A 16,403-nucleotide genomic window follows, 5' to 3' on the forward strand; every position below is an offset into this window, starting at 1 on the left:
GTGAGGGTTGGGGCTTTTTGCTTCTCATTTATGTGATCCCCAAGTGATTTTTCTGTGAGTCAGTGGCCCACAACCCAGAAGATGTTGCCCATGGCTGCCGTAAAGAAAACACTGAAACCTTTTGTATTGGACATAAATAAATATTTTACTTTATTTAAAATGAATTGATAAACATGAGAAAATTAAAATGCTTAACCTGTTTAATAATTTAAATTAAACTGTTCTCCCTAGCTGCAGCACTAGCAAAATGGCTTGGGCATAATTATGTAATTAACTGTGAGTTTCCATTAGCAACTGGAGCCAATGTCCACAAGCCAGAAAGTTTGAGAACCACTGTCCTAAATGGTAAGAGTTAGGCTCACCTAATTTAGTATGCACCTTCCTCTTATCCTAACTTAAATCAAGGTCAGGGTTTGGTTGTAAGAAAACAGGATGTGCCGGGAATGTGACTGTTTTCCATAACACAGAAAGGGCAAGGAAAGGAGAGAGGGAAAGGGAGGAGGAAGAGAGAGGAGGAACAGGATACTGAGAGTGGGCACTTGGGCAGTGAGCCAGTAGGGGAGAGCAATATGCAGAGTGGCCCTGAGCCTCTCCTCACCTCCTAGCCCTCACTTTCACTCTCCCTCACAGCCTTCTGCCCTGCCACCCCCACATCCCTAAGACCCTGCCCAGACTCCTACACTGCCAGTTACCTACCCTGGAGGACTCAGGCAATGCTGGGTAAATCTTCTGGTTGAAAATAGAGAATAAAAAACCAGGATATGAGGTCTGCAATACTGTGCATATTTTGCCAAATAAAACCCACCTCTTAGCATTTTATGTAATTCACTATACAAGAGTTCTGAAGAGATACTACTTAGTTTAGTACATCTATTTAAATGAAAAACTAGCTACTTCAAATCCTACTTTAAATGCAATAAATTACATAATTGCACCATTTACTGAGATTTTCAATGTTCTGTGCAGTCAAGTTTGTCATACAAGGATAATTAAGAATTTTTTTAAAAAACAAAAAATGATGTTTCCACTTTTCAGAGAATGATAAGGCTTATGACTTTTTATGATGTGTTATAGAAAAATATTTAAATGACTTCAAATATGGAATCTTGCTTGGACCTCTACTAGAGTGAAATACAGTAACTAGTGCTGCCAATTCATTGCAGTTAACTTGAATGAGTGAAATAGCAATTTAAAACTGTCATTAACTGCTTTGTTTAACAGTAATATTTATTACTAGACTGAGCTCTGGAATCTGGAGTCTTATTTATACAGTAGCAGCATAGTTCCCTGTAAGGTGTGCACCTGCGCAGCCATGCACAAAAATTCTCCTGCTGGAAGGTGAGTGGCATAGTGGATTTCTGCTCCAGCAGCAGCCACGTGGGCCCAGCTGGCTGGGCCATGTGGCGGGCTGCTGCCCCATGTGCTGCAGCCGAAGTCAGGGCTGCAGTGAGGCTGTCCCTGCTGGGGAACCTCACTGCATTCCCCATTCCAGCAGTCATCACGTGGCCTGGCTGCCCCATGTGCTGTGGCTGGAGCCAGGGCCACGGGAGTCGAGAACGCATATATTCCTCTGCTATTGCAAAGGCAAGGTCAGGTTCCTCCAGCTGCTGCTGCTTTAGGGTCTCACAGCAAAATGGCTGCTGCCAACTCTGATGCAAGGCATCAAAGTGAGTCGTATTTTACTAGTGTGTGATGGGGTGGAGCAACCCCGCCACTTGAGCGAGGCAGACGGGGCCGCCGCGGAGCCGGCAATCAGCGCGGCAGGCCCGAGCGGGGGCGGAGGGACACGTCATCACGCGGCGCCAGGGCGCGCCGGTGATGACGTCGGGAGAGCAACGCCAGGGACGGCAAGGGGAGGGGGGATAAAAGGAGCCGGGGAGGCCAGGGGAAGGAGGGCGGAACCGGCGGGGCCAGCGGACCCGACTGGGCAGGAGCCAGCGGCAGCGGGGCAGGAGCCAGCGGCGGTGGGGCAGGAGCCAGCGGCAGCGGGGGTGAGACCTGCGGCAGCCAAGCCAGCCGGAGGAGGGGCCCGAGCGAGGGAGGAACGAGCCACGGGAGCCAGGCAAGGAGGCAGCCAAGGCAGCGGGGAGCCCGCAGAGACAGGCGGGTACCCGGGGCAGTGAGGGTCGGCGGAGTGGAGCAAGACCCAGGGCGGGCTGTGTAACCCGAGAGCAGGGGCGTTTTGGGGTACCGGCCCCCCCTGCTACCACTGAGAGGGCACCTCTCAGTGTCAGGGCCCTGGGTTGGGGTCCGGAGAGAGGGCGGGCCCGGACCCCCCACTCCGCCCGGTGACCCAGAGTCAAGTGGTATCCTGAGCGCGGCCTAGGGGCAACAGGAGAGGCGGCGGCCCGGACGGGCGGCCTCTTGACACGTGGTGGAGAATGTGGGCAGTGGCGGCCCTGTAACGGAGGGCACAGGAGGAGAGGGGCCTCGTTTTTCTTTCGGTCTTGGTCCCTTCCCCCTCTTCCATTTCCATTGCTACCCCGAATAGGTTGAGGCACCATGGATGGGGACAAAATCGTGGAGTGGCTGGTGGATAGCCAGCGTCAATTACAGAGGCAACAGACAGAGGCATTGCGGCAACTGACAGCCGAATTTAGGGAGCAGCAGAAACAGCTAGTTCGGGAGCTGAGGGATGGGACAAGGCCGGCGGGACCCACCGACGAGGGGGAGGAGGACATGACGGGCCCAGTACGACTACCCATCAGGCTCGCCAAATTGGGGGAGGAGGACGATACCGAAGCGTTTCTAGTGACGTTCGAGCGGGTGGCCATAGCAGCCCGTTGGCCCCAGGAGCACTGGGCTACGATACTCGCCCCCTACCTGTCCGGCCCGGCGCAGCTCGCCTACCGAAGCTTATCGGACCGCGACGCGTTGTGCTATTACAAGGTCAAGGAGGCGATCCTCGACCAGATGGGCATTTCCCCAGAGACGTACAGGCAGCGGTTTCGAGCAGCAAAGTACGGAGCGGGGGAGCGCCCCCGAGCGGTCGCCCAGCGGATCCGGGAAGCCGGGCTGCGGTGGCTGGAGCCATCTAATAAGACAGCAGCCCAGGTGGCGGACCTGGTGGTACTTGAGCAGTACTTGCAGGTGCTCCCCGCGGAGGGCCAGCAATGGGTACGCCGACACCTGCCCGGGACTATGGAAGAAGCCGTGACGCTCATGGAGCACTTCATGGCGGCCGAGGCACCAGTAGGACACGGCAAGATAGGGTCCGTGACCAACCCGGCGGGTCGGGGAGACCCCAGCCCCAGAGGGAAGGAAGGGCGGGGCAACACAGGGCCCAGGGCCAGAAGCCCCCCAACCCGAGGGCCGGAACGGCGATTAGCCCCAGTGTGGCGCGGGGCCGCGCACCGCGAGAGAGTGGAAACATGGACCGGGGCCGAAAGGGGCACGGAAGAAGCACCGGGCCCCCAAGTAAAACCGACGTGCTTCCAGTGCGGCCAGGAGGGCCACTTCCGCCAGGAATGCCCCATGATGGACTGCACGTTTGGACAGCCCAAACCCCAGAGAGGGCCGCGATCGGAGGTAAGCCGGGCCCGTATAACAGGGCAGGTACGCCTAAATGGGGAGGCAGTGGAGGCCGTACTGGACTCGGGGTGCGGGCAGACGCTAGTGCGGCGAGACGCGCTAGGGAAAGGGGTGCGCACCCGAACCCCGGTGTGGATTAAATGCGTGCATGGGGACACTAGGTCGTACCCCACGACCTGGGTGAAGATACACGACGGGCAACAGGGCGGGGATCTGCGAGTAGCAATAACACCCCGGCTACCCTGCCCCGTGTTACTGGGCAGAGACTGGCCCGGACTGCGGCGGCTCCTGGGGGAATGGGACCCCCGCGACCAGGGAGGCACGCACGAGGCATGGGCCACCCAGGAGGAGGACACGGGGCCGCTGCCCCCGCAGGAACCGGGGAGGGGAGAGTCATTGGCAGCCCTAGAGATCGATAAGGGCGATTTTCTAGTCCTGCAGCGGGAAGACCCGACGCTACAGCACGCATGGGAGAACGCACTGAGCACCCCGGGGGAGGGCGAAGAGGCCGAGCAGAGGCCCGGGCAAGGCCCATATTTCAAGATCCAGGGGGATCGGCTGTATCGGGTCCCGGGGCTAGGAGATGGGGCAACCCAATTGGTCGTGCCGAAGGCGTATCGGTGGCGGGTGATGGAGATGGCCCATAACAATCATTGGGCAGGGCACCTGGGGACCGAGAAAACGCAGCAACGGGTGCTCCAGAGGTTTTATTGGCCAGGGGTGTACCAGAACATTAAGGATTTCTGCCGGTCGTGCCCGCAATGCCAACGGACCTCTGGGGCCCGGGTACCCCGAGCCGCCCTAGTGCCCATGCCGCTGGTATCGGAACCCTTCGAGCGAATAGGCATGGACCTGATAGGACCCCTGGAGCGCACCCGGAGGGGGCATCAGTACATTTTGGTTGTAGTTGACTACGCGACGCGCTATCCGGAGGCCGTGCCCCTACGCAAGACCACTACAGCCGCGATAGCCGACGAGCTCGTAAAGATGTTCGCCCGTGTTGGACTCCCAAAGGAGATTTTGACCGACCAGGGCACGAATCTGGTGTCGCGGCTAATGAAGGAGCTATGCAACTGGCTGCAGGTGAAGAAGATCCGCACCGCGGCCTACCACCCCCAGACGGACGGCCTCGTCGAGCGATTTAATCAAACTTTGAAGGCGATGCTACGGCGATTGGTGGAGGATGATCCACACGATTGGGACAAGCTGCTACCGCCCCTGCTCTTCGCGGTACGGGAGGTACCACAGTCATCGGTGGGGTTCTCGCCGTTTGAACTATTGTACGGCCGGCGGCCGCGGGGTATACTAGACTTAGTGCGGGAAGGGTGGGAGGAGCAGACGTCCTCCGCACTGGGGGCCGTCCAATACGTAATTAAGCTACGGGACCGTATGAGGACCATAGGGAGGTGGGCACGGGAAAACCTGGAGAAAGCTCAAGAAACCCAAGCCCGCCACTACGATAGGGGGACACGGCCGAGGACCCTCAGTCCGGGTGACCCGGTCTTGGTGCTGCTGCCAACAGGGGAGTCCAAGCTGTTAGCCAAGTGGCAAGGGCCATACCGGGTCATTAAAAAGATCGGAGAGGTAGACTATGAAGTCCAAGTGGGGGGTAGGCACCGTCAAAGCCAGGTGTACCACATTAACCTATTAAAACGGTGGGTACCACGGGAAGAGCCCCTAGCAGAGGCCTTGAGTACAGAGATCGAGTTTGGGCCCTGGGGCGAGGAAGAGGTCACCTGGGCAGCTAGCCCTGTGGGGAAAGAGCTAAATCAGGTTCAGCAGGGCCAACTCCGGGCAGTGTTGCAACGGGCAGCGGCCAGCCTAACGAGCCGACCTGGGAGAACGAGCCTAGTGCAACACGAAATCACCACGGAGCCGGGAAAAAAGGTTCGAGACCCAGTGCGCCCCATCCCCCGGAAGTTGTGGGACACAGTCCAAAGGGAACTGCAGGACATGACACGGTGGGGAGTAGTGGAGAAATCGCGGAGTGAGTGGCGGAGCCCCATCGTGCTAGTGCCAAAAAAGGACGGAGCGACACGTTTCTGCATTGACTTCCGTAAGCTGAACGCCGTGTCTAAGTTTGACGCGTACCCCATGCCCAGAGTAGACGAGCTGCTGGAACGGTTGGGGCAGGCAGAGTATTTGTCGACAATCGACCTCACAAAGGGGTATTGGCAAATACCCTTAGCACCGGCAGCCCGAGAGAAGACAGCGTTCGCTACCCCGTTTGGGCTTTTCCAATTCGTCACCATGCCATTCGGGCTGCACGGCGCGGCAGCTACATTCCAGCGGATGATGGACGAGATATTAGAAGACCACCGCGAATACGCCACGGCATATATAGACGACATTGTCGTCTTTAGTAGGACTTGGGAGGACCATCTGCAACAGCTGGAAGCTGTCCTGCGGGCGCTCCAACGAGCAGGACTCACGGCAAACCCCAAGAAGTGCCAATTCGGAAACAGGGAAGTATCGTACCTGGGATACACGGTGGGGAGGGGGCGGTTAAAACCACTGCTGGACAAGGTACAAGCCATTAGAGACTACCCTCGGCCCCACACCAAGCGACAAGTCCGCCAGTTTTTAGGCCTCGCGGGGTATTACCGGCGGTTTATAAACCACTTTGCCTCACTGGCGGCCCCGCTAACAGACCTTACAAAGAAAGATCGCCCTCAAAGGGTGGTGTGGACGCCCCAAGGTGTGCGGGCCTTTGAGGCGCTCCGCCAGTGCCTGATGTCAGGGCCAGTGTTACGGCCACCTGATTTCGAAAAACCGTTCATATTACAAACCGATGCCTCCGAAGTGGGGCTCGGAGCGGTTCTCGCGCAGGAGGAAGAGGGCACGGAGTACCCCGTAGCCTACCTGAGCCGCAAGCTGTTCCCTAGGGAAAAAAACTACGCAGTGATTGAAAAGGAAGCGTTAGCCGTCAAATGGGCCATAGACTCTCTGCGCTATTTCCTTACAGGCAATGCCTTCACGCTGGTGACGGACCACGAACCCCTGAAGTGGATGCAGACCATGAAGGACAATAATGCGCGGATAATGCGGTGGTATTTAAGTTTACAACCTTTTCGTTTCGAAGTCAAACACAGACCCGGCAAGGACAATGGGAATGCAGACTGCCTCTCACGGTTGCCGGGTGACGAGCAACCGGGGGTGTAGGAACTTTGCAAAGGGGGGAGGTGTGTGACGGGGTGGAGCAACCCCGCCACTTGAGCGAGGCAGAGGGGGCCGCCGCGGAGCTGGCAATCAGCGCGGCAGGCCCGAGCGGGGGCGGAGGGACACGTCATCACGCGGCGCCGGGGCGCGCCGGTGATGACGTCGGGAGAGCAACGCCAGGGACGGCAAGGGGAGGGGGGATAAAAGGAGCCGGGGAGGCCAGGGGAAGGAGGGCGGAACCGGCGGGGCCAGCGGACCCGACTGGGCAGGAGCCAGCGGCAGCGGGGCAGGAGCCAGCGGCAGCGGGGGTGAGACCTGCGGCAGCCAAGCCAGCCGGAGGAGGGGCCCGAGCGAGGGAGGAACGAGCCACGGGAGCCAGGCAAGGAGGCAGCCAAGGCAGCGGGGAGCCCGCAGAGACAGGCGGGTACCCGGGGCAGTGAGGGTCGGCGGAGTGGAGCAAGACCCAGGGCGGGCTGTGTAACCCGAGAGCAGGGGCATTTTGGGGTACCGGCCCCCCCTGCTACCACTGAGAGGGCACCTCTCAGTGTCAGGGCCCTGGGTTGGGGTCCGGAGAGAGGGCGGGCCCGGACCCCCCACTCCGCCCGGTGACCCAGAGTCAAGTGGTATCCTGAGCGCGGCCTAGGGGCAACAGGAGAGGCGGCGGCCCGGACGGGCGGCCTCTTGACATAGTGTAAAGCCAGCAAGGGCAACTGAACACACTCCAGGTTCAGCAAGGGCCCTCAGGCAGGGCAGCAGGGAACAGCACACAATGCAAACTCAATGCAACAGCAACCATACACCCCCCTTCACTTGCTGCTCAGCTGCCTACAGGGATGGATCTTATAGTCCAGAGCAGAGCTCACTCTTCATACCACAAGGGCAGGCAGGCTTCCGGCTTGCCTGCCTGGCTCTGTGGAGCTCAGCAAGCCAGGAGCAGGATCTGGGCCCTGCCCACTTGTACGGCAAAACCAGGGGCTGGGTTGCACTTGAGGAGCCCCCCGGATGCTGCCCACCTGGAGCTTATGCAGATACAAGTTTCCTCAAGTCTTGGCCCCACGGGCAGCTTGGGAGCACACTCCAGTCCCACCACACCCCTGCTTGGCCCAGCGGTCTTTGGACAGCCACAAGCAGATACCTGCCTCTTGTGCCCCCCACAACTTTTGTCTGTCCCTTCCCCAGTCGGGGTGGAGCTCAGCTGTGTTCTCCTCTTCACACCCCTGTAGGAAAGCAGTTGCCTACAAGCCCCAGCAGCCTGTGTGCTTCCACCTCACTTGTAATTGGAATGAACCAGCCCAAAGGTGGCTGGGGCTTGTCATCTGAGGATCAGGCTGAGCGAGGACTGAAAACGTCTAGTTTGGCCTAGCAGAAGTCAGGCTGGGCTTCGAGAAGGACCACATACACTGAGAGTGACTTCAAGTTGCCTGTGAAAGTGGCAGGTATAAAGGCTATAACCTATTTCCGCACTGACTAAAATACATATCCAGTGTAGAAAGGAGTCTCACTCAGGAAAAAAAAATGTAAATGGAGCACCTGGTCAGGTTTTAATTTCGGAACACTGACACTAGTGCTGAGGGGTTTTGGTACAATAAGCTTAGTAAAAAGAAGATGGAAATCAGTGTTAATTTGAGACGGTTTTTGTTTCTGGATACTTCTTTTATCTCTAGCCAGCTGTGTGTGTTTTGGCTAGAGCCAGGGCCACAGTGAAGAGTAGGGTACATATTGTGACTGGGTCAGAGAACAATTGGGGAACATAGGATTGAGCTGCAAAGGCACAGGGAAATCAAGGCGATAATGATGATTTGGGAGATGTATAGAGTGGTTTTGAATGGACAGGAAGAATGATCAGGTATAGGGTGGAGGGTTGCAGTGGCCCAGAGCTTGCTCAGATTCATGCTGATCTGGAGTAGGAGTAGAAAAGAAGTAAACAGTCAACTACGGCTGCTGACACCAAACTCATAAGGAAACCTACAGCAACAATTACAATTTGAGGAAAATCAAAACTTATGCCACATCGCCTTTAGTTCAGACTTCTCTTTTATATTGGGTATGTTTTAGCCTTTTTTATGTTGTTTTTTTTCTATTTTTAATAGAAAAATCAAACTTCTCTCATCCTTGGACCCCTAGCGTCACTCCAGCAACCATTCCATAAGTAGAATCTTCTGGAAAAAAAGTCAGGGCAACAAAAACTAGGATACTTGTCTTTAATAACATTTTACTGATTTTGTTCTGTTCTATGTTCAAAAAGTTTCTAGTAAATTGATTTGCACAAAGGTATGACTTTAATTCTTCCTTAACTACCTCGTTATTGTTTTTGTCTGTAAGCAGATTTTCTGTAAAGACAACTTTTTTTGTATTTAATTTGTCTGTTCTTTTGTTTGGTGTAGTATAGTTGTTTTAGTGTGGCACAATATAACAATAATAGAAGTCAGCCTTGGTATCACCGAGTACCTGCCCAGACTAAAGTAGCTTTCAGAAACCTTATGATAGTCTTCATTTGTAATTCTCCCCCTTTCTGCCCCTTAGATTTTCAGCTAGGAAAGTATGCTCAACTTGTTCCTCCTATCATATCAAAATACATATAAAGCACAATCTAACGCTATGGAATAGCTGTTAAAAGGAAATTAGATACATTTTAGGAATTATTATGAACAAAGATTCCTAATGTTCATATAAACTAAGATTAGCTTATGTGAATGGAGTCTGCAAACATATAGTTTACAAGGCAATCCCGAAGAGACAGAATTTAAATGTGTATGTTAATGGAGGAAAGTTTAGATACCCAGTATCTTTTAAATAACTTCGTCACCTCCGCACAGGGACCATGCAAATTTTACATAAGAGATCATCTAGTCCAGCTGGGGGAGGGGCTGGGAGATGGCTATAAACACATCAAGTTAGCTACTGAAAATTTTGCAATATTAATTTTTTTCTTTGACTCCATATAAAAAACATTTGAAGTCATGCACTTTGTTAATTATCCCTTGTTCTGTTATTCTTCTATAACATTTTAAAAGATATTTATTAATAACTTGGGGGTTATGGTGGTGCACATCCAAACAACCACATATGACCTCAATATTGGTGTACAAGACAAAACTCGCTCCACTCATGGATGGAAAATCTGAGGGAACACTGAGTAGGCAGTGCTAACTTCTTTACACTGTCAATTCTAATCCTTCACAGGGGTAGCCGAGTTAACTTAGGAAAAAATTAAACAAATTGTCTGGTAGCACTTTTTTTCTTGTTACAGTGTTTTGTTAGTCTTTATAGTGCTACCGGACTATTTGTTGTTTAAGTTTTTTCAATTCTAATCGCGAGGATCATTTTTTGGGAAAATAGAGTACAGGTTCATCAATTGCATGTCCCCAGGGAGAGTATTACATAGGGATAGTAATTTTTTGTAAGAGCAGCTTTATAGATAGTTTACTAAGAACCAGCATGGAAAGCTGAAACTCATTTGATATAAACACAAGCAGCTTGCTAAATGCTAAAGACTTCTGATAATTACCAAGTAGGCTGGTTTTGAATAGTGTTCTAAATGTGAAGATCTCTTCTGCCAATAGCTCACTCAAACCATCTAAAAACAGTTTTTCCATTACAAGTGTTACAGGCTATATTTCTGTAGAATCAATTATCTAATGCTGCTAAATCTATTGTCTTGCTTACAATTTACTGTCTTTTCAAAGGAAAAGATGTATTTTCATCTTTTTTAATCATTGCTGGAACACTATAGTAATGTTTAATAAATACAGATAAATCATACCTATCTAATCAAGTATCAAGTTATTTTGGTCTTTCTTTACAGGAAGGGCCTATTCAAGAACATTACAACAAGCTGCCATCCCCCTACTTCCTAAGAAACTGTGTGAAGAGCGTTATAGGAGAAGATTCACAGGGAGAATGCTCTGTGCTGGGAACCTCCAGGAACAGAAACATGTGGACAGTTGTCAGGGAGACAGTGGTGGACCACTTATGTGTGAACGTCCAGGCGAAAACTGGGTTGTGTATGGGGTGACTTCCTGGGGTTATGGTTGTGGCATCAAAGACTCGCCAGGAGTCTACACCAAAGTCTCATCCTTTGTACCGTGGATAAAAAGTGTGACCAAACTGTGATCATCCCGACTCAGAAACAGTAAGCATTAATAAAAGGAAGTCTGTTTGAGTCAGATATGGCAGCTTGAACACCACAGCCTATGCACAGCTGGGACCCACACTGGGTAGAAAATGCACATGTTCTTCTGTTTTACATTTTTTTAAAAATTTTTGTTGAGTCAAAGATTTATATTCACACTACTTTTGTAGTTATAGATTAATGTGTAATTTCTTTCATGTTGAGCAAAAGTGTTCCACTTAACTCCTTTAATCTTAAAAAAGGCATAGTCCTATTCTCTCAAGTACATTTCAGGTATAAGCAAAGCACATTTGTCTCTGGAACATTCTTGGTAACAATTCTGCACACTTCAGTAGAGCAGACTGACTGTTACACATGCTAATAAAAACCTAATACTGCGAAACATATGTCCTCACAAGCCAGCATTCCCGCCTTCCCCACCTTGCACAATGTCCAAGTACAGTAAAACTCCAATTGTCCAGCATCCAGTGGTCTGGCACTCCCGATAGTCCGGCACCAACTGGAACCCGGAAGTGCTCCCGCCAGCTGGACAATTGGAGCTGCTCCGTGCCACTTCCCCAAGTCCGCCGCTGCTGAAACTGACCAGAGGCGGACTTGGGGAAGCAGCTTGGAGCAGAGCAGTTTGGGTGCTGCCGCGTTGGTCCCGCACTGCCGCCCCTCACTTCCCTGCTCAGTGCCCGGCAGCACCCCAGCTGCTCTGCTCCGTGCTGCTTCCCCAAGTCCACGGCTGCTGAAACTGATGAGCGGCGGACTTGGGGAAGCGGCGGGGCAGAGCGGCTGGGATGCTGCCTGGTTGATCTTGCAGCGCCGCCCCTCATCCCCCTCCTCAGCACCCTGCAGCACCCCAGCTGCTCTGCTCCGCAGCTTCCCTAAGTCCGCCGCTCGTCAGTTTCAGCAGCCGTGGACTTGGGGAAGCAGCACGGAGCAGAGCAGCTGGGGTGCTGCAGGGTGCTGAGGAGGGGGATGAGGGGCGGCGCTGCAAGATCAACCAGGCAGCATCCCAGCCGCTCTGCCCTGCCGCTTCCCCAAGTTGCCGCTGCCACTTGCAGCCCCAGCTGGCCTGTCGCTGACAGCTGCGTAGGGCTTCCTCCGCCTCTCTGCAAAACGACGGAGGGTTCGCCCCACGCCACGCGGTTCCCCGCCGACTCGCCCTCCTCTCCCCCCAGATCCGTCACAGCCCCCCTGCCGGAGTACCTCCTGATACTTTGGCATATCCGATAATCCGGCACCCCCTGGGTCCCAAAGGTGCCAGATTATCGGAAGACTACTGTACAGCTAGACAGTGCAGCGGGGTATTAAAATTCTTGCCAATAAAATGCCCCATATACTCACATATGCCATATTAAAAAAAATGAAAGAGGGCAGAGGCATGTTTGATTTTCAGATATACAAAAGTTCTTCATAAATGCTTCAAAAAACAAGGCACACGCACATACTATTTTTGGAGAGAATTACAAACCTTTAGGGGAACATTTTAACCTGCCTGGTCACTCAATTATGGATTTTAAAAGTAGCTATTCTTCTACAAAGGAATTTGACTAACCAATTACAGAGCGAGTGCAGAACTGGAATTTATTTACAGACTTGACACCATTACCCAGAGCCTAAACAAAAATGTTAAATGGCTAGCACATGACAAAACCAATTTCTCCTGCCATTAACATCAGCATTTCCACATCAAAAGCTATGTTTGGGACATAACAGAATCTGGATTCAGGTATGGGAACTAGGGATGTTAAATTTCCATTAATCAGCTAACCGAGTAGTCAATGGAATCCCCATCGATTTGTTGATGGGGGAGTGGGTGCTCGCTATCCCACCTCCCCTCTCCCTTTGAAATTCACAAGGGCCACCTGCAGCTCTTGTATATTTCAAAGGGAGAGATGCAGCAGTGGGGAGGAAGAAGTACCCACTGCCTGGGTTCCCCTCTGGGCCTATTCCTTTGAAATCTACAAGTGCCACAGGTGGGTCTTGTATATTTCAAAGGGACAGAAGCAGCAGTTGGACCAGTGTGAGTTCTGAATAGCTGGCACTTCCCTCTAGGTATCCATGATCCTGGTGGTGGGAGAAGACTTTTTGAGTGCTCCCCCTTGCTACCTGCAGGTCAATCAGGGCCTGGGGAGGGGAGCACGTGAAGTCTCTCGCATTCTGCCTTCGCCCTGCAAGGGAGCTCCGTGCTTAGAGTCAACCGCCAGCTGAGCAGCAGCTGGCAGGTGACTAAGTGCTAAGCCTCTTGCAGGGTGGGAGAAGACTTCATGTGGCCTGGGGGCAGGGCGAGTGGCAGGGCCTCTGTGGGCAGGATCAACTCACATGGAGGGCTGAATCTGGCCCGCGGAGGCCCTTTTGCCCACCCCTGGGCTAGCCACTTGTGGCTATTTGGCCAGTTGAGTGTGGCTAGTTCGCTATAGCAGTAGCCACTATAGTGACGACTGCTTCAGAGCTGGTTGGACACACAGAGCTAGATAGTACCAATATACTCAACATATTTCCTTGCAGATATTTTATCCAATTCCTAATTAGCTTGTTCAAATTAAATGTACGATAAGAGAAAAAATTGGAGCCCAATGCCACAGGACTTATTTTACACAAAAAATCTTATTTGAAAGAACTAACAAAATGGCCAGTTTTCAGATGTCAACCCCAAAAAATTATTCATTCACATCTGTTTCTTCTGCTAATTCTCTAGTAAATACTATTCTCACGATCATAAAAACCAGTGATTAAACACTACAAAGAATCTTTCACATTGAAAAAAGCAACCCTTATTGGTGTGGCAACACAACTATTAAGGATGAAAAATTAATTTAGTCCACAAGAGGCAGTCACTAATTACTGTTACACTAGTGTCTCATTATTATACGATAAACTGAAGTACAACAATTGTGCTATTTCTAGGATGCACAGAGTGCTTATTAAAAGTCAGTTCTAAGTAGTTATAAACAAGTATTTTTTTGCTCATGACCTCTTTCACATACTATCACTTTTGAAAAGATGCAATGAAACTTATCTGGGCCAAGCAACATTCAAGTGAGAGAGATATGGCAATTCTGTGTCATCATATTTACCAAGTGTGATTGTACACAATTGTAACCAGTAACTATTTAATTGTAAGTGTTTTCCGTCTCTGGAAATTCCAGTTGTGATAATGTGTTGTGGCCTTCTGTGCACAAAATGGAATGCTTGGACTAATGCATGCTAGATGTATGACTGAATGTTACGTGTCCATGTACATGTTCAATTATGTTACTGTTAATCAGGTACACAACTTTGTTAGCATGCAGAAGTTTTGTCGCAATATTCTAGATCCACACTGATTTAATTCTTTCAGAATTGGCCCTCAATTTATATCAAGATGTGAATGAATTAATTCAAAGGGTCATTCACAACTTAAACATCTTGTTGAATTGGTGCTATATTAGTATAATCGCGTGCTTTTATACAGTATTTGTACAGCTTTCTGTAATTTTGCACTATTGGGATAACATAAAACACTGTTAGAAATGTTAATAAATATATTGAGTTCAACATTTGGGAAGTCTACTATTATGTGAATCAGCTGATTAAATTTAAACTTATTCATTGCTTATATTTACATCTTTAAAATAATGAAAATGAATCTACTGAAAGGGAAAGGAAAAAAGCTAACAATAAATTCTGTTCCATCATAAATATTTTCAAAGCTTCCTCAAAACTTTTCACATCCAGACAAGTTTTCCTGTAAAAATCATCACTGAATGGAAACTTTCTGGTATCTAAAATGAACCAGTTAAACAATTTTTGCCATACTGATAACTTTAGAAATACAAACCTGAAAAACACCTCTGCCAATGCAGATTACGAATTATAATACAATCTCCACTGTTTTGCATACTTTTGTTCTAAAAGTTTTTGAATCTGAGTTAAAATATTAAAATGTTGTCTCTATTACTCCATTTCATAGCCATAATGCATCACTGGCATAATCATGGTGGAAGCCACAGAGAATACTTGGGGCATTTTTATGATAGAGGATGAGATTACAGCGGCAACTCCCGGAGGGACGTGTATCCTAGTTTCCATCAAATTAAAAAGTAATATAAACTAGAGGGTGATGGCAAATCCATAGGATACATTGGCATTGCTGTAGGTCTGGTCTGAAAGATATGCTGAGGTGTGTAATGTTTATAAATAGGGGGCTGTTCCAAATAACTGAACTCAGGGAAAGAAAAATAAGTAGAGATTGAAGCAGGAAATAAAATTAAAGTTTCTTGCTCTTTGTGAAGAACATTGATGTACTTTGGAGGGAGTAAATACCTGCTTTCTAACTCAGTATTTGCATTTTGGAATACTAATACCTGATACTGAAGCCTGCAGCTGGTTGCACTACAACATGTAATCATTCAACCTCATGGACCTATTGGGAATTTAAGTCATTCAACCATTTTATAAAGACTTCCTAGCTCAAGTACTACTACTAAATGTTTACTGGCCAACGTTCTGACAGATACAAGAGTTCCAATGTTTTGTAAAATGTCTCAGTTGAGAATCAAGGATGTTATAGTTAATGAGCAGGAGCTGGCACAGCCCCCCGCCTGACACACGCAGGAGGCTGCTCTAGCCTGGAGAATTGCCTAGAAATAGCATCCCTCCATTGTAGGTCTATTTTCTCCCAAAGTTTTGCTGCAGGTTCTCTGCAGATGCTGTCTTAGCCCTATTTCACTTCCTTTGCACTCTTCTCATGAGGCTGCCTGCTTCCCTTCACAGGATTAGGGATGCAAAATCCTACACTTCAGTTAGTCTATAAGGTGCCACAGGACTCATCGCTTTTGCAGATTCAGACTAACACGGCTACCCCTCTGATACTTAAAATCCCATTGAGTTAACCAATTAACTGTTATGTTTAAATGCTTAGATGGGTGAGGGGAGGGGCCCTGCTTCAGTCCCCATTGGTTAACCATAACTGGTAAGCATCATTCTATAAGGGTGATGCTTACCAGTAAATCATTCACATCCTTATACAGGATGTGATACCTAGTTGGCCAGCCGTCATCTGTCCTGCTTTTTGTAGTACTGCTCAAGGATTTGTCCCTATAGCACTTCCTAAATTTCTCCCAGAGCAGCTGCAGTTGGTAATTGACATCAGAAGGCATCTTGCGTTCTCTCCTTGATAGTAGCACCCCCCCCCCCAATGCAGAAATACTTCCTAATTTCTTGTTTACACCAACTTGTTCAGTTTTTTTTCACTTGGAGAAGCAAAAAATGAACACTCAACACACCATGAATTGCTACTTTTCTCTTCAGGTGGTCAGCATTGAAGGAGCCAATATTTTGTGTAACGTTTGAGCCAATATTATGGGTAATGTTTTCTCCTTGTATTTGGATGGTGGGGGGGGGACGGGACAGAAGGACATGACAAACTGAAACTGAGATTGTGCTATTAGACAAAAAACTGCATATATTTTAACACTATTATCACTTGCTCTGCTTAAGAACATTTATTCCCATATGGAAGAATACTTGAAATGATTTGCTTAGAACACTAATGTTGGATAGCAAAGTTTGCATTCTACCTCATCAAGCTATTTTTTAAAGTGTCACTGTG

General features: G+C 49.7%; 1 protein-coding gene across 2 annotated transcripts in view; it reads left to right on the forward strand.

The window, feature by feature from the left end:
- The window catches only part of PRSS12 (serine protease 12), a 76,432-nt gene extending 64,814 nt beyond the window's left edge, over positions 1-11,618 (forward strand). Inside the window, exon 13 of one of the 2 annotated variants that reach the window (XM_014579665.4) lies at positions 10,496-11,618. In XM_014579665.4, coding sequence (XP_014435151.3) covers positions 10,496-10,803 — 308 coding nt within the window. In that variant the 3' untranslated portion in view covers positions 10,804-11,618. The remainder of the gene's footprint in view (positions 1-10,495) is intronic. The other variant, XM_006112611.5, reaches the window with a different exon arrangement.
- Positions 11,619-16,403: the final 4,785 nt, after the last annotated feature.

The sequence above is a fragment of the Pelodiscus sinensis genome, chromosome 4 (assembly GCF_052426305.1).
Source record: "Pelodiscus sinensis isolate ZL-2025 chromosome 4, ASM5242630v1, whole genome shotgun sequence".
Lineage (NCBI taxonomy): Eukaryota > Metazoa > Chordata > Testudines > Trionychidae > Pelodiscus > Pelodiscus sinensis.